Source organism: Pavona decussata, unplaced genomic scaffold (assembly GCF_977016875.1).
Source record: "Pavona decussata unplaced genomic scaffold, jaPavDecu1.1 SCAFFOLD_72, whole genome shotgun sequence".
In the NCBI taxonomy this organism is placed as follows: Eukaryota; Metazoa; Cnidaria; class Anthozoa; order Scleractinia; family Agariciidae; genus Pavona; species Pavona decussata.
In genome coordinates this window covers 4,866,523-4,892,475 of record NW_028145491.1, presented here as the reverse complement: position 1 = coordinate 4,892,475, position 25,953 = coordinate 4,866,523, and the positions used below count along the sequence as shown (strand labels likewise).

General features: G+C 38.5%; 2 protein-coding genes across 3 annotated transcripts; one reads left to right on the top strand and one right to left on the bottom strand.

The window, feature by feature from the left end:
- Positions 1 to 8,246: 8,246 nt before the first annotated feature.
- On the bottom strand, positions 8,247 to 18,777 carry LOC146477102 (leucine-rich repeat-containing protein 72-like). 2 transcript variants are annotated; one of them, XM_085114073.1, is made up of 8 exons: positions 18,696 to 18,777; positions 18,543 to 18,616; positions 16,090 to 16,159; positions 11,623 to 11,818; positions 10,924 to 11,013; positions 10,417 to 10,578; positions 9,908 to 9,956; positions 8,247 to 8,974 (listed from the first exon to the last, which is right to left on the bottom strand). In XM_085114073.1, exons 1-8 carry the CDS (start codon positions 18,711 to 18,713, stop codon positions 8,809 to 8,811), a joined length of 825 nt encoding a protein of 274 aa, XP_084970199.1. In that variant the 5' UTR covers positions 18,714 to 18,777; the 3' UTR covers positions 8,247 to 8,808. The 2 variants fall into 2 exon arrangements, with proteins under 2 accessions (XP_084970199.1, XP_084970198.1); XM_085114072.1 differs by having other exon boundaries at positions 8,247 to 8,977; positions 18,696 to 18,775.
- On the top strand, positions 18,729 to 25,055 carry LOC146477101 (ribonuclease P protein subunit p14-like). The gene is made up of 5 exons (XM_085114075.1): positions 18,729 to 18,869; positions 21,321 to 21,417; positions 21,932 to 22,008; positions 23,000 to 23,078; positions 24,573 to 25,055. Exons 1-5 carry the CDS (start codon positions 18,814 to 18,816, stop codon positions 24,645 to 24,647), a joined length of 384 nt encoding a protein of 127 aa, XP_084970201.1. The 5' UTR covers positions 18,729 to 18,813; the 3' UTR covers positions 24,648 to 25,055.
- Positions 25,056 to 25,953: the final 898 nt, after the last annotated feature.

Sequence of the window (25,953 nt, the reverse complement as noted above, 5' to 3'; positions counted from 1 at the left end):
GTGATTGTTCTTTTAAATGATTCTGAATGGTGTGTTTGCTTTTTTTGAGTTTGTGAAACAATACTCCGTCAGCCACACTTGATTTACTCTAGCTGGCCGAACTTTATCCTGGCAGTGTCAGTTTACAAATGGATTTTGCAAGGCGGCTCGCACGAAAAGCAACTAAAACGGGAACAAAAGGCCTGAATGAATAAAAGGAACGAATGCTGACTAGTGATCGCGAAAGTTTAACCTTATCTATACCGGGAATTTTCTGAAAAACTGCCTGTCAAAAATTGGTTGCCATGGTACTGTCTCAGATTTTATTCGCTCACGGCAAATAACAGGATTCAAACCCGTTCCGACGTTACAAAACGATAAATTCCTTCTCTAAAGCTTCGCACAACCAACAAGAACATTTAAAATTTCAATTACAAAATACGAGTTCAAGTTTTACGTAATGTCACTTTCTCAAAAAACACGTGATCGAAAACGTGACCGACTACATGCATGACCAAAGTTCAAAACTTGTAACGAAAGTTTCTGAATGTAACAAAATAACTCCGTGACACATTCCCCCCCCCCCCCCCCCCCCTTGACCAAACAATTCACTGGTCAATAAGTCTTCGAATGAAATCAGCATTCTGGGCAGCCACGCGTCTGGGCGGCCTGGTTTTGTCCCGACTCTGCTCCTCCTGAAGTTGCTCCTCACTGGTCACGACTGGCACTTCTAGGGGAAACAGTCTTTGACTTGGTCTCTTCATCCTGATAGGTTTCCCGCTCTTAGTAATAACCTCACACAGTCATCAGCACCTGGGATCAACTGCTCTACTCGTCCGAGTCGCCACTGACTACGGGGCAGGTTGTCTTCAAACACGGTGACAACATCTCCTACAGACACAGAAATGCTGCCTTCAGGTTTGGATTTCCGAAAATGCAGGTTCCTCAACTCTGTGATGTACTCTCTGCTCAAGCGTTTCCAAAAGTGCTGTAGAAGCTGCCCTAAGTACTTTCTCCATACATTAAATGGCATGGTGTCAAAGGCTCCTCAGGATCCTCTGAGGACAAATAAGTTAGAGGCCCGGAATTCAGAGTTCCCTCTACTTCAACAAGAACGGTATGCCGCTCATCGTAGTTAAGCTTCGCAATTCGTAGGGTCTTCCACAAGCATCTCTTTGCAGTCTAAATCATCCTTTCAAAGAAGCTCCCTCCCCCCAACCAGGGTGCTCTGTTCACGTTAAATCTCTAACCAAGTCTTCTACTGACAAGGAACCTCCTTACAGTGGGGTAAAAAAACACCTTACGGAGAACCCTTGCTGCAGCCTTGAAAGTCCTTGCATTGTCTAAGATGACAATTTCAGGCAAACTCCTTCTAGCGGTGAGTCTTCGAAGACAGCGCATGAACACGTCAGCTGACAGGTCTGTAGCGAGTTCCGGGTGAACAGCTCTGGTGGAACAGCAGGTAAAGAGAACATACACTTTCTGCAACATTGTCGAATCTGACGCCTTTATAAACAGTAGCCCAGTACAATCCACTCCGACAGGTGAATGCGGTTTTCTGGCTCATTCTGAATTCTGCAAGATCGCTTGGAGGGAATACTCTATAACTACGCCCTTCATATCCGCTACACACTGCGCAGTTAGCGAGTGTCCTTTTAACAAACTGTCTCCCCTTCATGATCCAAAACTTTGTCCTCAGCTGAGCCAAGGTTGCTTCTACTTTGTTATGATGCACTCGCTCATGGGCCTGTCTTACCAACAGAGTCAAAATGTAGTGGTCCTTCGGTAGCAGGGCTGGAAACGTCGTCTTATATGGTAAATCAGCATTGGCAATTCTTCCCTTACACCTCAGGACTCCGCTTCATACAGGCGAAACTCATGCTTCAATTGACTGTAATTTGCCTGGGTCTTCAAAGCTTTCTGGACACTTCTGATTCATTGGGTTTCTGCATTTGCAATTTCCTCCACTGTGATTTCCCCTTGACAGACAGTTTCTTCATTTAACACCTTGGCCTTAATCTTTAGATTTCTCATGAAGCGAAACACCAAGGCTGTAACTCGGAACAACTTGTCACAGCAGCTTTGGCGATGGGGATGCAAGCTTCCAGATCAGGTCTACTTGTTGAGACAAGGAGCACTGTTTTATCGGATGCTTCCATAGCTTGTCCCCTCTTCAGTTCAGAGAGACACTCTTCGGTAATAGATTCTTGAAATTGTTCAGAACTGGGCCAATTTGTCAATGGTTCTGACAGCGACGAGGGTCCTCTCCACCGCAATTTGTTATTCTTCAACTTGGAGGCAGCTTTTCCACGGGATCCGACATCTGCCGGGTTCTCAACACATAGGCAGTGGTTCCACATTGACGCTTCGGTTAAGGACAAAATTTGATTAACTCGATTCTGGACAAACTGCTTCCACTCCCTCGACCTCTTGATCCAACAGACTGCTGTCCAACCACAAGTTTGTCTTGTCAATTTGAATCCATGACTCCAGTGCTTCCTTCACTGAAGACACCAGCCTGGCTAGGATCACGTCAGACAGCAGCTCGAGTCTGGGGATAGACTGCTTTGTCAGCGGTGCCACTCTTGTTTTGGATGACAGCAAAACCGGATAAAAACCACTACTTGCTTGAAGGACCAAGTACACCACAGCACAAAAAGCCTTTCTGAGGCGTCCCCAAACCCATGAATAGTATAGGAGGTAATCTCTTCTTCCAAGCCAATATAATTAAACCGTGGCACCAATAACCGCTGCTCCTCTCGCAGGTCCTGAAGCCATCTGTACTACTGTCTCTGGGCTCGCTCTGGCAGCGATGCATCCCTGTCAAACTTCTCTTGCAAAGCACCTGAGACAGCACCTTCATTTCTACTAGAATGGGACTGATGAGTCCAAGTGGGTCAAAGAAACTTGAAGTGACCTTCAGTAAATTTCTTCGAGTTGGCTGCAATCCGACCGCACAAGTATCTTCAACTCCAGCTTGATCTTCACAAATCAGTTCAAGCAGTTTAGGTGAATTGGAGATCCACTTCCACAAGTTGAAACCACCTTCAGATAGGCACTTCTTGGATTTCTGGTAAAGAAACAAACACCTTTCAAGATTTTGTTCCCGGGTTACCAAGTCATCCACATAAAATGAATTCGACAAGTTCTCAACAAACTCTGGGTGTGCCTGGTACTGACTGATGTGGTGCTTCAGGGTAGCATTAAGAAGGAAGGGGCTGGCATAGACACCACACACAGCACGACAAAACCTGTACAGCACCAATCCTGGATCATCTCCTTCTAAACTGTCAATCCACAGCAGGACATCACGATCTTCAGCACTACCCGGACGTTTAGGAAGGCCTTCTCAATGTCTTCTACTAGTGCGATAATCCTCTCTCGGAATCGAAGGAGAACCTTGAAAATAGTAGGAGTTAAGGCTGGCCCTGAATAAAGGCAGTCATTTAGGCTTGGGCTATCCTTTGTAGGCCTTGAGAAGCATAAAAAACGATACGAAGCTTAGTGGTTAGAGCGTCCCTGCGCGCCACCCCTTGGTGAAGTAATTAGTGCACCTTTCCAACATCTGGGCATTTAGCATAGTCTACTGGGTCAATTATACCACTCTGCAATTGATCCTGTATTATGGAGTCATATTCCCTCAAAATCTCCGGGTCCCTTTAAGGCGTTTAAGCTGTGAGCCCAATCTCCCCACACAGTTCTCAAAGTTGTCTGCCAGCAGCTTGTGTTGTTCCTTCCAGGGCAGGTGCACAGAATGCTTTCCATCTTCAAAACTTAAATTCTTCTCAAAGGCTTCGAGCACTGTATCTTCATCACGGATACCGACAGAATCTAAGTCAATCTTTGCAAATCCTTTTGCAGTCCATCATCAGTACCTCTACAATCTACTCACAACACATGAGTTAAAGCGAAGTGAATGCTTGACAGCTTCTACCGAGGTAAATTTTCAACAGGGCCTGATAACACCCATCCAACCCTTGTAGAGACAGCAACGGGACCACCTTGACCTGATTCCTCCCCCCGTATTGTCTTGCCATCGAAGAAATTCTAGATGTAGTCCGAGCCAATCAACAAATCGATCTGCATTGACCCTTTGACGGGACAAGCATCAGCAAACTCAATGTCTCGTAAACTGGGATAATTCTCTTTAACTAATTCTCTTAAACTCTCTTAAATTCTCTTTAACTTTCTCTTGGCCTTGCAAGTCAGCACAAATGTGAGGAACTGCAGATGCATTGAGGTTGATCTCAAATCCTCTTTCTGGTTTAGTTAAAGCCAGTTCGACCAAATTAACTGCTTCCGTTTCTTTTTTCTTGTCTCCAAATGTTGCTCTCTCGAGCCTCTCTGTTTTGACAGTTTGTAGTTTCAATGCATTCACAGTCTCCTCGGTTATATATAATCACTGTGCCCCAGTGTAAAAAATAGCACGGACCTTCAAACTGTGGGCAGATTCCTCTCCTGGCCTTGATACAACAACTTGTGCGGTTTGCAGAAAAGCATGTGTGCCTGAACTAACATGCATTGCATTGCAGGCGTAGTTGTTTCCGGTACGTTAGATGTGGACTCGTCAGCAGAATTACCACTACCACGCCCCACGACACCATTACAAACAGCTAAATGACATCGACCATGGCACCCAGAACGTTGAATTCTCAAGTCGCAGTTGCGGGCCAAGTCTCCTCCACGGAGAAGGCAAATGAAGCATCTCCCTTGTGTCTTCAAAATATCCCTCCTCTGGTCAACATGGCAATAAGATGCTCGATGGTTTTCGTTACAAAACAAGCCGTTGAAATTCCCCCCCCCCCCCCCCCCCCCCCGTGTTCCACTCAACAAGGCGTTGGCAGTGGTTTTACCGCTTGTATGGCGGAAGTTAGTTTCCAGTCTCCCTTATGTTCTCGGCTAACTATTAACCACAGTTCGTCCGGCAATTTCTCCATGAATATTGGTATCAAAAGAGCACCATAGTGGGTGGAATCGATTCCCAGGGACTGTAAACCTCTTACTTGAAATTCTAATTTGTCCAGGACAGATCGGATTCCCTTCACGTCAGATAACGAGTTGACCGGCTTAAGTTTAAGTAACGCTTCCATATGTGCACTTATAATCAACTGCTTATTGCCGAACCTCTCTGTTAGAACATAAACGGCTTGGTTATAGTTAGCTTCAGTTAAAGGTAACCCTGTTATCGCCTGCGAGGCTGGGCCTTCCAAGAAATTTATCAACACTAGTGAGCGAGGAATTTGTGTGGACGGCTAAGCTAAGTGAATCCCAAAAAGACTGCCACTCTTTAGGGTCGCCGGTGAATCTTTTTAAGTTCAACTTGTTCAACCTTGTATTACTAGCAATAACTGGAGTGGACCAACCTTTACCTCCTTGATGCGAAACCATTTCACTCTGAGCATTTCCGAATCTTTGTAACTTGACCACGGCGTCATGAATTTGCCCGCGAAATTCCTCCGATTCCTCTATCTCTGCGTCCATGGTTTCATCGTCGTCTATTGCAGCCAAGATCGATTTGTCAAAGGCCTTCAAGGTCGAAAATTTTTCTTCGATAGTGATAATGACCCGTTTTACATTATCCTTGGCGCCAGTAGAACCATCATAGTTCTTCAAAATTTCGTCGACGACGGCTAGCACCTTCCCGGTGTGTTTCCTGTGCGCGTAACGCAGTTTCCTCTGCTTCGCCAATTTTCAAGAGTACCCAACGGCCCTTTTGGAGAAAATTAATCGCATGTTGTACTTTCAAGCAACACTTGAAGACATTTTTGTTTAAAAAAGCATATGAAATCTGATTATTCCCTACTTTGTTTATTTTATTTCTTACTTTTTTGTTTGTTTGATTGATTATTCTTAAATTTTATATTTTATTGATTTTGACTAAATTTTTCGTTTTTATATTGTAAGCGCTTTTGAATATCATATGAAAAGCGCTATTATAAATTGATTATTATTATTATTTAACACTAGCTGACCAATATGACCAGCTCCCAGTGGGCTTGATTGCTCAGTTGGTAGATAAGTTGCGAAGTAACTGCGAGGATCTTTCTTCTATTTGACAATCCCTAAAGCTGTTTATGATGTGCTGTCTATTAAAGAGTAGTTTTCTCGTGCTCTGTCGTTTTGTATGTCCCGCTCCTGTGCCTATCACACTGGTTTTCCTGTGATGCTGCGTACGAACGTGCGGACAGTGGCGCCATAACCAAAACCAAAAATTCTCGCATCGTTTCTTACCCACGCTGCGCGCGCGCAGCTCCGCTATAATAAAAAGTATTCTAGCCAATTTTAGGACGCCCACAGTATTAGTTGAGTCCCTATGCTGTTCCTTTGAGAAGGGGTCCCAGAAACTAGCCAAATTATTAAATTTACTGAGAAGAAAAACAAAGATGAAAGTTACGTCACAAAGGAATAGCATTAAGGCATTTAATCAGTGCAGACCAGTACGTATATACTAAGGGAAGACCTGTATTTGAAGCAGTACGCACCATTGGTGATATTATGGATTACACTCAACGTTATGTCTATAATCTTCCTGGTCTCATCTTCAACTCCTTAAGTCGGAACTTTCTTGTGAAGACCTTGCATAAATCCAATTTTGGAGCATCTTTCGTCAAGTGGGTAAGTACATGTTATACATTTAGATTCAGCTGCGTTATGAGTTAGTTTAATATCAACTTCTCTCTTTTCAGTTGGAAGAGGGGTTACACAGGGAGATCCTCTATCATCATATTTATTTATACTTGCTTTGGAGCCCCTCCTTGCTTCTATTAAACGAACAAAATCAAGACGTCAAAGGTTTGGAAGTGGAGGACAGAATTAAAAGGTATTGCCTTTTCTTCGCGATAAAAAATCTCATATTAGATAGATATGGCAATATCCTGTCAGCAGAGGTTTTTTTTGTGGCAAGTCTTTTAGCATGTAAGAAGTTGTCGTGTCTTTCGTATTTCGCGTAGTCGGATGCGGGAAGTAAACAAGCCGACTACGCGAAATACTAACTGAGACGCGAACAACTTTACTAAAAGACTTACCAAAAAGAAACCTCTGCTGGCAGGGTAATATGGCAAATGCTCGTGATCCCCACTAGAGGCCTATTTGTTAGGAAGTTCGTATCGAAGTCAGGAATCAGTCTAGATATTAAAAGGACCAATGAAAATTCTAGGAATCCTTTTTTTCTAATGATGGACACAAAAGTAAAGAACGTAAATTTGATTCGCCATCAAAATCTATAAGAAAGGTCCTGAACAACTGGCGATGGAGAGACTTGACATGTTCCGCTGAGCTGCAGAATCCAACTCGTTAAAACGTTTGCCATATCTAAGTTAATGTTTTGGGCTTCTCCATCTCTTTCGATATTTATAAGAACATAAACTTGGCGATATGGTGATATTAATTTTGTATTAAAGGTAAAGACAAAATTAAGAGATTGGCTTTGATCGGTGAATATGAAGACGGGAGCTTACAAATGCCTCACCCTGAATTATTAATCAAGGCACAGATAATCGTGAGCTATATAAGGTATTGAGATGACAATGTAACCCCTTGGATTTAGTGTTCCTATTCCATTTCATCAGAAACACGGCATCTTCAAACCGTCGCGCTTACCTTACAAGATAGCAATAATTTACAAAGAATGTCTTAAAGCTTGCGCCGATTTTAAGTTCCACACACCAGTAACAAGACTAGATGTTCTAACTAAAATTATTTGGAACAACCAAAAACTTTTATTAATAAACAGTCCTTTTTCAGTGAAATAAAAAAAACAACAACAACACCAACAAAACAAAAAACGGGCAGTTCTTGTTAAACTGGAAGATATTCCCCTTCAAAACTCTCAAATGAGAGTTTTCAAAGAGAATTTTTTCCAGTTTAACAAAGTCATGTTCAAAAGTTGAGATTATTTCAAGGACATGACTCTTTTACCTTTAGTGCCATCCCATCCGAATGGAAACAGCTTCTTAAAAACGGAGCAATATTAATTAAAATAACAGAACTATACTGAAGTTCAAGAAATAACTTCTATAATTTAAAAATCAATCTATTACGTCCAAGTTAAACGTATCCAAATTCCCCCGACCGCCTAATCTAAATTTAATTCTTTGCACAATATTTTTTAACATAGAGTGGGAAAATATTTATCTGCTACCTGGTCAAGTCACGCTAGACATTAGAACACGAGCGTTTCAATACAAGATATTGAATCAATCATTCTTAACACTACTGGAATCTTATAAATTGAAATTGTTTCCTTCTCCGTTTTGCACCTTTTATGGAGATCACGAATAAACGCTAGAACATCTTTTAGTTACTGGACCTGTTCCAAAGAATTCGACTTTCTGTCATCTGCTTAAATGTGATACGCTTGATGAGATCACTATCCTTTTCGGCATCCCCAACAATAACTCAGAAAATTATCTGCTAAATCACATTTTAATTATTTTAGGGAAACAGACATTTATTTATGCCGTAGTACAAATATCAAGCGTGTTTTTCGTTACTGAAGGCGAAGACTGATCGAAACTCGAAAACTTGAATTTATAATAGTAAAGAGGAAAAAGAAAAAAATCCCTTCATTTCAAAAACGGCACAATGTAATAGTGCTATTTTTTTTTCTTTTTCTTTTATGTACCTCACGAGAGGACGGAAACATCGTAAGTACTTATGTTAATATTTGTGTTTGTATGCCTGTAATCATCTTTGAATCGGCACTTAAAGAAAAGACTGATAATGTCTTACGATCTTCACTTGTAATTTACAAACAACTGATCGGTTTTTGTTTATAAAATGATTCAAGCATGATCATATGTTAAGTAGCATTCATAATTACTTATTTTTCTATCGAAATCGCACAGTAAGAATTCGAGGTTGATCAGGAATACTTTCAGGCGCAAGTCTTCGTTCTTCTGATAAAGGGATAGATGACCAATCAAATGTAGAATACTGCATCACAGATCTTTGGTGGCCTCTTCTTTTAATGGCTTTCTCTACAATGCTTCCACTACTACTGCAACAACAATGTGTGTATATTCAATATTTTCATGGTGATGCTGTACAGAAAACAAATGTATTGTAAGTAGGAGAAAACTACTGAGTAAATAGCATCTTTGGGACCCGGGAGTTACTCCTTGGAATTTTTGGTGGGGGTGTGTTGCTCGGTTCCCAAAACCCTGACCCTTTTTCAGACCAAAATATGTAATTTGCTGGCACCATTTTTTAGATCTGGGCCTCGGGTGTATAGAAAGCCAATTAAAGCTAATCCACAATAATTGTTAAAAGTTAACCAAGGTTTTCAGCTCGCTAGTTAAAAATATTTTTAAAATCTAATGGTAAAGAAACGTCAAAGTCAAAACTGAGGGACAAAACTCCTTTTGAAGAATCTTTATCGTTTGGTTAGTAAAATCGAATCAAAGTTCTCCTTGATCCAGGATTAGCTTAATCGAGCTTTGAACAACTGGGGCCAGACCTCTAAAATTCAAACCATTTTCAGATCTCAGGTTTCTAGAATCCAATTACCCATTTTCAGACTTTCTATACCCTGTTCCAGACCAAGACGACTCAAAAACCATACCATTTGGCGCTATATTGACGCCCGGAGCACCCCCTAGGCTTTGCAACTCTTGTAGCGGGTAATTTTCTGTCTTTTATGAACTACAATAGATATAATAAAAAAAACTGCAAAGGTAAAAAATTAATATAACTTCTCTTTTGATGGAATCATCTTCAACAGTGTCACAAGAGGCTTATCTTGAACAGGGCCAGCTAGGGTTTGTGGGCCTATATCTCCCACAAAAAATGAAGATGAAAAAGACTCATGCCCATGGCAGGGATGTACACACTTCTTGGATAACAAGGATTTCAGAAAGGGTCACTTATGGTAATTTGTCTTACATCCTAACTTTTGCGCATCCAAAACGCTGCACAAAGGGTAACCAACCTTGCGGCAGTCTCAATTATTATTTTACTGTCCTGATCTTGGTTATCATCTGCATCAACAGAAAACAATTTTGTTAGTTAATCTTGAAATTATTAAAATGACTTTAATTAAGTGTCAAAGTATTTAGCGCTGTAGCGCTAATTGGGGACACTATAAACCAGTGAAATCAATATGCAAACTGAAAATAACATTGTTAAAAATCCCAGCTGGTGGGAGGCAATTTTAGAAAGCGTGCTATTCTCTTTTCCAGCTCATCTATATCAAGGACAATCCCTCTGAACCTGTGCACCTCCTCACAAGTAACACCGTTATTTGAATCTCTCCTTCTCAAACTTCAGGTCAGTGAGAGAATTAATACCTTTCATAAATACCCTCTTCTTCTTCCTTTCTCTATGGTTTCAAGAGTACTCTCCAAAGTGAATTGTACTCTGATACATGTAGCCATATAGTTCACTGTATAGCCATTTGCTTTGGCTTGATCTACAAAAAATTAAAATAAAATCCCTTACCTTGGTCAAAACCAAAGCTATCAAATGTCCCTGAAGGTGGAGGAGTGTAGACTTTCTTTGGTGGACCATCCGCTCGCCGACCAAATGCTACACCCTCCTTCACCATCTCCCTATCTGACTCATATTTCTTACGAGCTTTATCCCTTTCTTCTTTTGTGATTTCTAGAAGTTTGGTCACAAAACAAAATAATTTGGGTGTCACAGAGGTCAACAAATGCTGTAGTGTTTAAAATATTACCTGAAAAGACAGCTTATATGTTTCAAAGAACATCAAGTTCAACTTAGTTGATTGTGACTTTTTAAGCTTCTTTAAGAAAGTAGTAAAGTCAAGGCTAGCCTCCTACGCAAACGCTCTTTGGGCTCGTCATGCATTCCTCCCCCGCATTTGTCATTAGGCAGGCCAAAAAATTTTACAGTGCATATTAAATAAAAGTTTAAACAAAACAAAAAGAGTTGTTACCAACCAAAGAAAAATTGCTAATCTTTTTAAACTTGTATGCTCATTACCTTTTCTATCTAGCAGCTCAACAGATGGTACATGATGTACTACATAAGATCTGTAATCATAATCTTGTGCCAGTGGATTAGCAAACAGATCTAAAGAAAGCAATTTAAAACAATTTGCAATAATTTCAGTGAAAGTATGTATCTAGCAGAAATTTAACTGATTGTACAAAATATTCAAGAAAATATTAGGGATGTCAAATAATTTGGAATTAAGAAATTATACATGTACATAAATATTGAGAACACCAAACTCAGAAAAAATTCATAATTCAGAAAAAAAAAATAAGTTAAAGGTATTAGCTTCAAGCTAGCAGACACACAAAAAAATTAAAAAGACATTAGCTACATTAGCTAAGAGACAGAGAAATAACCAGGCATGTCAAAACAAAATATCTTCTGAAAGTACATAAACACATAACGTTGATTTGCATGTAAAACAGCATATATAACCATAATTTGTCAGTAAGTGTTAAATTTAGTTTGTAGTAAATAATTTTTGTAACATGTCCTCTATCTCCTTTTTAAGCCAAAAGGGTTTGTTGAGAGCTCATCCAGCTGTTCCAATATGCTTATTTGGGCAAATAGAACTTTGACTTGACTTTAATTTTGATGGTTGTTTTCAAATATTTCAGTGACAAATTCAATGCATCTTTGTGAATAAATAAAAATACATGTAAGTACATATAAATAAGATCTTACTAAGTGTCTTGAGGCACTGCATCGCTCTCAGCTCATGAACCACATCAGTGAGTTTCAACAGCTGATTTCCATTCAATAATAACACCTGAAGGCATGTCAAGTGTCTTAAACAACCATTCAGCTCTACCATCATGTTGTCTTGAAGATACAGCTCTCTCAATTGATAGTTTGAACCAAAACAGTTCAACTTTCTTAACTACAACAAAATAGGATGAAATGTATCAGTCAATTCCATCAATGATCATTCCCAAAATGACTTCGGCAGAAATCATCCAGGACACTTGGTACCAACCATCTGAATTATAGTTACAAAAAAAAGAAAAAGAATTACATTCTTATATGTCAAAAGATGTACGTGTATCCAAAATCCACCCAAAAAATTATAATTATAATTATAATACATGCCCCTTTTGCTGGAAACTCTCCAGAGCAAGTACCCTTTTCACTAACTTTATAAATTAAAAGCAAGTAACCCAACAACACGGCCTAAAGAAGTCTACCCTGGACAAATTTTGGCTTGCTTTAATTTGGGTTGTTTCCAGTTAGCAAAAATTGTCAGTTTAGCCAACTGAAATGTAAATCAAATGCATGGATCAAACAGAAACTTCCCAGGACATTAAATAAAACCTTCAGAGCTAACCCACGTTTTCCATTCTAACCAGTCAGAATGGAAATTTGCTGTCTTCTTGTGCCATCACTAATAAAAGTTTTTTTTAAGGAGGCTCAAAATGGTTTCTAGCCTCATGAATAACCCACCCACGCCATAACTAAAGGTGTACGCATCAGCGGAATGAATCAAACTGTCCAGCAAAAGTTGCGCGTGTACAACACCGCAAGTGGAAATGCAGTGTAAAATCGCACAAACCGGATACATTTTGTTTTTATCTTAAAATTTTGCGTGGTGGCCTATCTTAATTTTTAGCATACATGCCACATTCAGTATCCCTCTTCAAATAGGAATGATTGAGGGAAATTTATCAATTGTCGGAATGAGATAGCAACTTTGTAAGGCTAATAAGAATTCATGACTATAATGACAAGTTTCGATTTTTTGCGGACATAAATTAAAGTCGCCTAGGAAGCATAAGTTCTTACCTGCGGCAGAGTATTTCTCTACTGCCTCCTCAATATGTTTAAGAAAATTCTCTGGTGAATTGTGTTGCCGATATACGATTCTACAAATCACATTTTTCTTTTTAGGATGGTTTCTACCATATCACTTGAAACCATCCGTACTAATATGGACAAAAGACTTTTTTCTTGTGGGGTGTTCATCGACCTTAAGAAAACTTTTGATACTGTTGACCATAAAATACTACCTGATAAACTTAATTACTACGGCTTTCGCGGAATCATTAACCAGTGGTTTTCCTCTTATTTAACAAATCGTACTCAAACAACCGAGATTAACTCTTATATTTCGGATAAAGAAGCAGTTACTTGTGGCGTACCCCAAGGGTCCGTTTTAGGGCCGCTCCTCTTTTTGCTATATGTTAATGATATTCAACATTGCTCCAGAAAACTTAATTTTTTTTCTTTTTGCAGATGATACTTACATTCTTTATTCCAATGAAAATCTCAAGACATTGGAAATTATTGTAAACTCGGAACTGAACAACTTATCTAATAATTATTGGTTAAATTCAAATAAACTTACGCTTAACATAATGAAAACAAACTTTGTTATTTTTCGCTCATACCAAAAAAAACTTAATTACCTACCCCAGATTAGTATTTTTGATAATGACAAAAATGAGAAATAAATTATGTTGCTCTTGAACATAAGAACTGCATCAAATTTCTTGGGTTATTAATCGATGAAAATTTAAGTTGGAAAAACCATATTCATACCCTCACAACAAAAATAAGCAAAACTGTCGGTTTATTTGCGAAGGTAAGACATATTGTTCCTAATTGAACCCTTCTTGATATTTGTAAGTCTCTCATTGCTCCTCATATAACATATGGATTGACTTCTTAGGGAAATGCATCTAAGACCTTGTTAAATAAAGTTCTTGTCTTTCAAAAGCGTGCTCTCCGGCTTATTCACTTTGCTCAAGCAAAGAAGCATGCAATACCGCTTTTCTTGAAAAGAAATCTTCTACCGCTCAAATTTTTATGTTATGAGAAAATTGCTAATTTGATGTACGAAATCAACACTAATTCTGCACCGATTAATATCTTGAATTTATTCTCTAAAATTACCAGCGTTCATTCTTACAGCACACGCTCATAAACATCTGAACATTATTTTGCTAAACAATCAGTACTTAACGTTCACACTAAGGCCTTTTGGCGTGTTGGCATTAAAATCTGGAATGGGATACCAACTAGTCTCAAAAACCTATCCAAAAACTCTTTTAAAAAAACCATTAGGACAAAACTAACTGACATACTAGAAATTAAAAACTCCTATGGTAAGATAGATACCATAATTAATAAAATGAAAGATTAGAATTCCAACTGAAGTTTAGTTAGACTTAGTCTTCCTTGTTACACTTTGTTATTGTCTAGTTTTCCTCTTCACACATTATCATTGTTATTGTTGTATGTAATGTTAAAAAAAAAATTATATTATTTTGTGTACAGTCTGGCTTGCCGCGATTAGCTCTTCGCTATATTTTGCAAGCCAGCCTAGTTATAACTTAAGGTTCTGTTGTGAATAAATAAAACTTGAAAACTAGTGGAAATTTGTGTAGATGAAAAAATGCCTTTTTAACTTGTGAATGCGTGCATGTGCAATGAATGAGTTATCATTGTGGGGGGAGATTGTTACTCACTCGGCCACTCGATCAGCTGTAAACTTTATATTAATTTAATCAGAATTTAACCAAAATCATAAAGTATTCATGAATCTACCAATGGTGCATGTATTCACCATCAGCCACCATTATAGCACAAAAAATAAGGACGTAAAATCAACTCAACAAATTACTTATTCTTAAAAGAAAACGGCTAGTAGATCTGTTGTCTGCTAACTCTTTCCATTGACTGAAACTAAGGGGCAACTTTCCTTTCAGGACAGATATTTTCCAAAAGTTCGACTTCAATAATTGAAGTTGAAATAACCTCCCTTGCAGATGCTTTTTTGGCTCATCTCGTTGGGGAGGAGAGATTGCGTGATGAGCCAAAGGAGCGTCTGCGACAGAGGCTACACTTAGATAGGCGAAACTGCCCATTTCAGCAGACATCAAATGCAAACATGAAAACCTTTAAAGAAGTTTACCCCAAAAACCTGAGAAATGACGTGACTGAATACAAAATTCCACAGTGCGATAAATCTCTCTTTGGTGTCAAACATAATCGAGAAGATCAGGATGTAAACACTGAATTTACATACAGCCGAACACAATGCTTCACACATTTCTAGCTCTTGCTACAAAATGTAAAAAAAAAACCCATGCAATTAACTAAGTTAAAGATTCAAGGCAATTCCGTGGGTGAAAGGCTAAGGGTAAAATAGGGAACTAAACATCATTCCGGGTCCAGTGTGAGAGATAAGATTGATTCACCAGAACAAATGTAAACACTGAAAGTTTGCTAATGCATAGCGACAATCATCGCAATGCTTGATGTATTTCTATTTTTACGTTCACTTGGATAAAGCCAAAATAGCAACTTTAGGAAGGTTGGCAGCTTCTTCCAATGTTATAAAATGCTGACAGAAGCTATCGTTTGAACGCAGAAAGGAACATAATTTATCATGCTGAAAACTTGCTAGGCAACCAAAATCTTTCACATGTACTAAGTTTCATTTGGCAGGACGTGAGGAAAAAATACGGAGGTTCTTGGAAGAAAAACTGGATGTTTTTTTGTCGATTTGGCAACCATGCAAAACCACTAAAAGAATGCACAAGTCCACCTTTGTGTTGTTTTATATATCGAAAGGAATCGTCACGGGTAATATACACAGGAGCCTTTGATTTGGAAATAAACCTTTTTGTCATATTTCCAAAGGAGTTAAAGAATTTAGGGTGCTTTCCAACAAAGGAATAAAAACGGTAGGTCATTGACTTAGTTTTTGAAGTATTTGATTTTTGCAAAAACTGAAAGTTAGAGGTCCTTTTTACAGAGCTGATCTGTCACCATGGTAACCCCAATGACATCAGAACTTCCTTGAATTGCCCAACAACTGAGATACAAAGCTGTTAAATAGTTTGTCCACATGATCAGAAGCAATATTTTATCATTTCACAAACACTACAACAATGAAAAACAAATGCCTTTTCATTTGAAACAGAAAATTTCCAGAATCTCAAACCAAAAATTTTGGCTAAATGGAAAGCACCTCTGAGCATGGTTAAATGTCCGGGTTGAGGGGGGTAGGGAGGGGATGGTTCCAATTCAACGGGCTAGATTAAGGGTTACTATGAAAGCAGTTGTATGCACAATAAATTAATAATTACTGCTGTGCAGGAGCCTGTCCAAGAGTACTTGGATCTTTAGAAGCGCTAGCTCTATGCTTACCTTATTTCCATTTAACCACACAATTTGCAAATTTCGAAATTTTCCAAAGTCTTTAACTTCATCAAGACCTCTAAATACCGGTACAAGAAAAAAAGTCACTTTAGTCTTAGTGTTAAAAAAGGAACAACAGGGCCCAGTTGCTCAAAGCCAGATTAAGCTAATCCTGGATTAACAAGAACAATGGTTTGACTTTAATTACACAACAATAAAGATTTTTCAAAAAGATGTTTGTCCCTCAGTTTTGACATTGACTTTTCTTTACTACTAGCTTAACATTAGAGTTTAAAAACAATTTTAACAAGCGAGCAGAAAGGAAGATATTACTATCTTCCCATCGTACCTTGCGCCAATTTCGGTAAAATGGCTTCCGGTCAGTGAGAGGAATGCGCATGTTTGAGGCCAAGTTTGAGCTGGATTTCTTCATACCACAAATGATCCATGGTGATTAATTTATCTTTATTTACTTCATTTACATTCAAATAAGGGAAAGGAATATTTTTCAGAGAGAGATATTCTTCAAAACAGCAATACTTTGCGTATTGTTCGTGGCTTGTCAACCATGACTGCTGTTATTGAATATGCATGACCTATTTTGAATGCGTTATTTCTGAACTTAAGCGACGAGTCAATAGGATTATAATATTCAAAGATTAGCTTTTATATTTCAAAGTTTCACTGGGAACTGATCGACTCCTATTGACTCCATGTTTTCAACAAAAATTTTGAAGTTGAATGTGAGGGATTTTTGGCGCGATTTGTGTCATGATTCGACCTGTATTTATTGCTGTGGACTCATGTTCCAAGCTCCTAGTATTCGAGATTTTCTTTACATGTTTTCGCTTCATGTATTTCGTTTTATTGTAGGAGCCATAACCCTCACGTCAACATCTGAAGAGGTCGCCGAGAAAAACACGAAACGTGCTTCAAGCAGTCGATCGAGCGTTTTCAAACTGTCACTGACTCACTGTTTGCGGCGTGTTCAACTCATCTGGAAAGTTCACGCGCCCGAGAAGCATCTTATACTCTATAAATGCAGCATTTCCGAAGACTGCCTGATATCGACGGCGAAATCCACGCAATTCAAGTAAATAACACTCGATTTCTCGAAAACCTCGAGTTGCCGCGTTACTATCTCAACGGCGTCCATTGAAAAATGAAATTCACGTGGGGCCAGCCGTTTGATAATATAGTTGCTACGTGGTGCATGCCGGGAAGATAGTAATATCCTCCTTTAGCGAGCAGAAAATAATTGGTTAAGGTGATTCCATTGAAAAAGAAGGAGTATTTAAAATTGTCTAAGACTTGGTCCAGTTCATGACTATGTTATGAGCATAACATTTACAAAAATGCAATAAAAAATGTGGGTCACCGTGCTTGTTTTTGTGCAACCTGGATGGCCATTATAGTAAATATATGACCCACAAGGTTTATATTAGGAACGCTAGTAATCAGAAAAGGGAACTATCATTTCTAGAAAAATTAAATTCTTGCATTAAAATATCGAAGCAGTTCAACAAAATTTACTTTAATCTTACATAAGAAACTATTTTAATTGAACTGGAATTAAGATTATGAAAGAAATTGAAGATTTTGCTGCGTGTGCACACAACCAGCACTACCTAAATACGTGCTTTTTAAAGCATTCAAATAAAAATATCTCAAAGTAGAGTATTAAACTTTTCTTTAAATCGCGATATATAGTGGTCAACCGTATGACATTTCCATTAATGCATTAAAAAATGGGGGTCACCGTGCTCCTATAGAAGAAAAGGACCATTTATTTTACCTCCTGAGCTTAACCTCAAGGAAATCCCGTAATGTTGTGTGTGCGCGCGCTAAATGACGCGAAAAATTATGCGCAGCAAGGATGCGCAATGCAATTCAGTGGAATCACCTTAACTTTTATTCGTGGATAACTTACTGTCAATCGGCATTCGAACAACCGGGCCCAGATGTTGAGTAAATTGACAAAGAGTAATAATACTGATGCATCAGTATATAATTCCAACAGTAACCATTAACCATCCTTCTCTCTCCCCCCACCCCTTCAATTCTCCGCCAACACGGGCTGACCCCTGGGCATACGCATTGTTTGAAAATAAAAAGATGGGATAACCAAGTTGGTCAAATGCCCCACGGTGCAGAAAAAAGACGTTGATTTCTTCGATTCTGGACTAATGATATATTGATAAAATATAATGATAAAAGACTTAAGCTAAATGATACACTGTTGGGGGTCAAAATAACGAGGCATGTAAGGTCATGTAAAAACTTGATTCAGAAAGCTTTCCGCACAGCCGCAATACCTTAATTATACATGCACCACTGTCAATCTAAACCTCTTCCAAAACTGGCAAGCGTTAATTGAATTTGAATCGCAAAATTTAAGCCTATACACATCAGTACAATTAATGTATGATGGGCTGCGCGGAAACTTTGCTCTTGATTCTAACCTGTCTGCCAAGTAAATTTCTGAAACGTCTTTATCTTTAGTTATACCACGTCTCTTCAGCTGCTCTTCAATTTCCTTTGAAAAAATCAGAGGAATGATCAGACTATGATATAAAGAATGCGCACAGTTGTTTAGTAACTATCGTTCCGCTTGCCTTTTCGCTGTCCGCCATGTTTTTGAAGTGAATTGGAAAGCTTCGTTTCCTTGGCTACCAATGAATCACTACTCATCCCCAGGGTATCCTCTGACTGGCAAATGACGGCGCCAACACAATGGAGAGAACTACGTTAAAGCAGAAGGCACAATTCTTCTACCTACGGGTAAAACTGTAAGAATATTTCATTGTTCGATTAATTGTTCCGTCAGTTCGATGAGTCGGAGACTCAAAATACCCTAAATAATGCCTTTGCAGGCTTTTGTCATGTCAAAGCTGTGGCAAGCGTCCCTCGTTTTGGACAGTCAAACAAATAACTTTGCTTTTCATTGTTACAAATTCCAATTCACCGTTTGTTTCGCTAATCTACATGCTTCCATGCATGAGCTTATTTCGTGTGAAAATCAATTTTAACTTTGTTATATTACTTCCATCACAACTGACAATTTAAAGTTAGCAGTATTCAAGGACTACACGTGATGAAGGAATTACAGATCCCCTAATCTCGTACCCAGATCTTCTCACTCTTCCCACACAATTCCATGACTTCAACATTGGTATCAAAAATAGTTTTTTTCAGTCATCTGTCCCATGACTGAGCTAGTAAGGCTGGCATGGGTCTATTCCTTACATGACATCACAAACTGCTTTGCATGCATTTTCACAAAGACTCAATACAATGCAAATCAGTTTGTGACGTCAACTAAGGAATAGACCCATGCCCCTTACTAGCTCGGTCATCAGACAGATGATGGCTAGATTTTGTAACTTTTACAGCCTATAAAAAGTCAAGATTTGGTTGAAAAAGGCACCAAATAGCACAATATGTCTCGAACAGGTGCAAAGATTTATTTATGAGAAAAAAAATGGGGGTTAAGGTGGCGAACACAGTTTTCTAGTATACAGGTATAGGTAAACATTATTTGAAAACTACGTACTTCTGAGAACCCGAAATTAGCATGGTGCAAGATTAACAAAGAAGGAATAAATTTTGATACTTCTTGTTGAGTAAGGTGTCATTGCCATGGCAATGCAGTAAGCTATTAACCGACCACAAATAATGGTTTTCCTTAATTTTTAGAAAATGCACTCGTTAGATTTTTTTCATTTTTTGTATCCAGAAAAACTCACAAAATACTGACATAGTGATGCTGCTTTCATGTTATTTTAACAGAGAGATCTCCTGTAAATGTTGGTTTTGCACTTTAATGTTTTTTGAAGTAACCCTCTGTTAGATTTTGTTTTCGCTTTGTAGACGAGTTACGCTTTTAGAAAACTACCATTTTGTCAGATTTCACGAAATTCTAACGAGCAGTTCCTTAGAAAACAGTTCATTTCCATTAAAACAACCAGTCACAATTTTTTGCTCAAATGCGCGTGCGTGGCTTTTAATTTGGTTTTCTCAGCAAAGATGAAAAGCGTACAAAAAGGCTCAGCTCATTGCGAACTCACTTTCTTTGTTCGGCGATAAATATAGAGGGATTCACAAACAAGAAACTGAGTTATTTTAAGAGCAAAACTTACCTTTGTGATCCATTTGGTATAAAATCAAGGGATCGATAGTATTTGCTTACCACAACCTAGGTAGCGCGCGCTTAATAGCATCACTAACAGAATCTGTAAAGCGTGCGCAAACTGTGTTTGGCCACCTTAAGTGCAGTTTAATTGTTATATTTAGAAAAGAGAAATGTTATTGATGCATAAAATATACATAACATTATTGTCATTGAATGCAATTAAGAACTCTCTTACAAAAATACAATACACAACCAACAAAGTAAAAGGAAAACATTCAAAGCAATAGTTTATACATTAGAAGAGGGAAAATTTTATTATGCTCAAAGGTCAATTTTCTTGTGTACATTTTCATAGTGGCATGCCTGGGATAGCATAGGAGCCTTGTAGCACAGGCACCCAAGCGTAATGTGTGAGAATCAAATTATTTAATCAGGACCTAGATTATCCCCCAACCCCTGAGCATTTGCAGTGTGCCTGGGAAGTCACGGGAAATTTGAACCAGATTGTGAGTTTCACCTTTTTCAATGACAGGATTTCACCTCTCTGAGCAACTGGCTTACTCAAGACAGACTTCAAAATTAAGGGTGGTTCAATACTGATACTGATTACTCAATGTTTTGATGTTTCATAATTCAAGGCACTGGTTTATGATAAGCAAATTACATGTAATTGCCTACAGCAACAAGGGAGTCCACACAAGAAAAGTTGGCCTGGCTGAAAAGCAGTTCTATTACAAACCTTGTATGCTTTACACTATTTGTATTAAGATTCTCTTGGCCTAAGCTTTTAGTTACTAAGTTAATCACATATAAACTGAGTAATGTTCTCCTGAATTCATGTTGATTGTAGCAAAAACTTTCTGGAGTCAATAGGTTAGAGTTGAAAAAATGGAGAAAGTGTCCAGCCATAGGGAAAGAACCCAAAAACTATCAAAATATTACATTCTCTTTATTGTCAAGTTATTAATTTAAAAGCTGGGAAAAACATGAAAATGAGCATTTGTTCATTTTGTTTATTGTATTGACTTAAGGCTCCCAAACTGCCATTTGTGTACACAATAAAAATAAAATACATTTTGTAAATGATATTATTATGTTATCATTCCAGAAACGTTTCCAAGGAAAAAGACCTTCCGACACTTCAGCTTGATGCACTGACATTTAAAAGCCTTCTCCTGCAGGCCCTTGACTCTCTACATGGCAAGGTACAAATAAACTGAATGCAGTATAACTTACAAAATTATACAAATTATTATTATAAGTAATTACACGGTGTATTTTTAAGGTATGATAAGAAAGCCTCCGACAGTTACAGTGTGTAGAAATATTAGAATACAAGTGTTCAACTGTGTCTTGTTGTTTGAGGTGGTCTCTGTATATAGACATGAGTGATGAAACAAATTACCATAATGCAATTCTAGGGATTTGATTGGCTTTAAGCAGCCATGGTATAATATTAAGGCATAATTTACACATGTACCATGCCCAAGAAATAGCGACCATTTAACTGTCTTCTGGTTCTTCTCAAAAAGTGAAATCAGCAAGATCCAGCAACGTTTTTGATTGTTCTTAATTTAAAGCAATTATTCCAATCATGCTTGTCGGATATGAGATGATTAATAGCCAACTCGGTGCTACAATCTTACATCCAATGCATGTAGAGCTGTGATGACCAACTATTTTAATAACTAATAATTGAATAATGCCACCACAAAACAGATTGGTGCTTCCCTCAATGTTGATGTCCTCAAATTTGAAGCAAAGTCAATGGAAGCCATAGTCAGGGTCAGGGAGAGGTACGTAAATGGAGAATTTATTTTACTGTCAGAATTATAGTTCAACCTCCTTTCTGTAAGCCTTAACATGCAGAAAATTTGCATTTTTCCTTAGTCATGAAAGCGGTGTGAAATACTTGTTAATTATGTTTGTATGTAGGTAGATAGGTACATTGTAGGTAGGTATGACCGCAGTGCATACATTTTCATGTTTTATTTATTTGCTTTCTGTTATTGAGACTTTTGGTTACTTTAAGTTGCATTTTTCTGCATAGTTATACACTCGTAACATATCTTTGCACCTTTCTTGAAACATTTGTGTCAATTCTTCCCACTCGAACAGTTGTGGTCAGTTGCAGATGACAACAGTACTGTGGATAGAGAATGGAGAACATGATAAGCCTACAGAGAAACTATCAGTCTTGCATTTAACTTTTAAAAACAACATGAAAAGAACATTGAATAATCAATCAGCTTTTGGCATAACTGAGATCAGAAAGAAAGGATCTTACATTTACAAGAACATTTACAAAACTGTCTGGTCTTTTATTTAATACACGGTTTAAGTTAAAACCATGATCATTTTTTGGATCCTCACGATATAAGTTTGTTTATTTAGAAAAGAATTAATGGTGGCCTAATAACTGCAAAGGATAGTTTCTGTATCAATTTCTTTGACTGCTGAATGACACAGTATCAAGTGCCATATTGGCACATTAGGAGTTAAACTGCGTTTCAAAAATAACTCAATGCAGGCAACTATCCGGCCACTTTCCAAATTCCAAGCTTGCGGCTTGTGAGTTTTGTTTTGTTTTTTTGTTTGTTTGTTTTTTGTCACTTTGAACAAATTTATTTGGCATTGGCTTTAACAGATGTTGGCTTTTCTTTAAACAAACAAATCATAGTGTGAAATCCAGAAAGAAAGGATAAAGTTGATTATTACTTAGCCAGAAACAGTGAGACAAGTGACATACAAGTGGTATTAATAAGGTATTATGTGTTACCTTTGAAGGGGCCTGGTGAAGCTTTGGAGTGCCTTGACTCTGTTTAGTTATTATCAGGACAGAAAGTGTGCCATAACCGTTATTCAGGTAACGAAAATTGTCAGGGCTACATCAAGACAAATCAAGCCAATTTTTTACTACATTTCATGTCATTCTATTCTCTAAGAACCAGTAATTAACTGTGTTTGCAAGTACCACCGCGACAAAAATAATTTCAGTACCAGATCCTGTAGGGTTAATCAGCAAAAAATTGTAGAACAAATAATCTGAAAAAAGAGCAAGGCTGATTTCACGGTCAGGTAAGTATTTTTTCCAATTTTTCGAAGGAACGGCCTTTCTTCTTCAGGGTATGTTTGAGACTGACTCTGTGGCAAGGGACGTTACAATTTAAAACAGTTACAATAGATACCTCAAAAGGCATAGGCTAAAGTTACATAAACAAAAACGTTTTGAAACAATTTGAAATTTTAGAAAGTAACATAACTTAGGAGAATGAAAGACGGGAAAATGTCTCATCTCTCCTATTAAGACCTAGGGGTTCAAGAGTTTGACCTTTGAGGTATGCCTCTCTAGCGTTGCGAACAGTGTCACGATTAGATTTGATGAGTTCGAGAGGAATAAGTAGCATGTCAGAAGCGTTATGAATGATCTGAGACTGTAGTGGGTTTGGAACTGTTTGTTTGCTTGTCAACGGGCCTGCGGTGTTCGTTAAAAAGGTCTTTAAAAGTCGAGTCTTCGTTTTGTTTCTAGTATGTACTGTGATAGCGGTTGCAGTGCAACATGTAAACAACATTTTCAGAGTTACAGTCTATATGATGAGTGATATAGTTTCGCCGGTAGAATGAAATGTGCAACTAGTTCGTCCGTCTGTTACGTAGTTGCATGTTAAACAGTTGTCTCGCATCGAAAAGAAGCATGGGGTGGGTTGTTTTGTGTGTGGGATTACGTAGTTTGGTCCGTCGGAAGGCAACAAGAGGTGTGGCTTTGAAAACGTTTGCGCAGCGGGGAGATGAAGACGGGATGTTGAAGTGTTTGTAAATAATGGATGATACAGAACGAAGAGCTGTATTGTATGTGTATTCCTATAAGTTGGTTGGTGTCGGAGGTGTCTTTGGTAGCTAGTGCGTCGGAACGTATCCTATTTCTTCATCCACCCCACCATTAAATTTACATCCAATTATTCTTTGACAGCTATACCCTTCCTGGACGTTAGTGTGTCTCTCTATAACTGCACTATCACTACCGACCTTTACTAAGGCTACTGACAAACATCAATACTTGTTACAATCTTCATGTCATCCTTAACACACCAAGAGAGCTATTCCATTCAGCTAAGCTCTCAGACTTGGACGTATTTGTTCTTCAAACTACGTACAAACAAACTCAAAATGCAGCAGGGATGGCGCAGTGGTGAGAGCACTCGCGTCCCACCCACGTCCCACGTTCCGACGCACTTGCTACCAAAGACACCTCCGACACCTGAGATACAATAGCGATGCTCTGTGTTCTATTTCATTGTACACCAAAGTAGTATGTCCTCCTTTGCGAGAAAAACTTAATATTGTACTTTTGTATTTTTAGGTCTCTCCCCACTTACTTAGCCTGGCAGCTGACAGCAGACAATGGAAAATAGAAGATGAGCTCATTGTCAAATAAGAAACGTTCGCAAGTTAATGAACAGAAGCAAGGCATGTCACCTCTCACCAGGCTTAGTTTTGGCTCTGAAAATGTGTTTTGTTTATCTTTCGTTTGGCCATAAAAGGTGCACACGAATGATTTTTCCTCACAAGTTATGAGTGAGTTAGCGCAACCTGAAAAGAATTTTTATGAGCTGTACCGAAAACCTTTAACAAGAGAGCATTCCATGTACATTGTTGGAAGATTTGGATTGACGGCTTAAGACCACGACTTCTTGGGACGTCTTCTGTACTGCAAAAAGTCGAAAATGTGGAATTCTAAAGAAAGTACTGGAAAGGATGACAATTATCTGACCTCCAAAGAGTCCCTTGTTCTTGTATCTTGCACGAGATATTAAAACAAAAAAATTAAATTTCATAAAGTAAACCTAACGAATTACCTTGATATAAATGATAACACCTGTGTTATGCAGATAGCTTGTAATTAGCATCTTTCTATCGTGCTAACCTTCCTGCCTGCGTGCGTACACAATTATACGTTCAAGTTCTGCCATTAATCCTAGAGATCTTAATCCCCTAAGGAACTGCTCGTTATTTATTGGAGGCGGGGGGATGGGTGAGAAACCCAATAACTTTCTTATTTTTTCATGTCCCCCCTTTCTCAAACTAAATTTTTTAATACCCCCTATTTTGTTAGGGATATATTTTAATGCCCCTCCCCCCCCCCCCCCCAATCAGATGCTATAATATTCAATATCAGAGCACCATGGGTAAGAAAATTTGGTAACTCATCAATGCCAGAAATTTTTCACTTCTGTCCGATCGTCCGCACGTCCACCCGCCCTTTCATGTTAGCCAATGTGAAATGAGACAATCAACTTAACCCTGTGCTGCAACCCGCGTTTTTTTTTTCGGCGGGAAATTGTATGGGCAACTGTTTTTAACTCGTGAATGCGCGCATGCGCAATGAACGAGTTATAGCGATGGCTTACTGTTCGCTTGGCTGGTTGGTTCTGTCGTTAACTTTTGGGCGTGCGCAGTGACTGAGTTTTAAATTCAATTAGTGGAACAGGGTTTTCAATTGTTTTGTAAAGTAGCGGACATACTTCTGAAAGCACCGGACATGGATGTTTTCTTGGCGCCGTAAGGCGCCTCGCGAGCGCCGAAGACGCAAGCCTGGGGGCATGCCCCCTTAGGAAATTTCTAAAATAGAACACTCAGAAACGCCATTTCCAGCGTTTCTGGAACCAAGAAAACAGTTTCCTAGGCAATGCTGGCGCTCAATAAGCAAAGAAAAAAAGTTATATGGCCGCTTTGAAGAATCT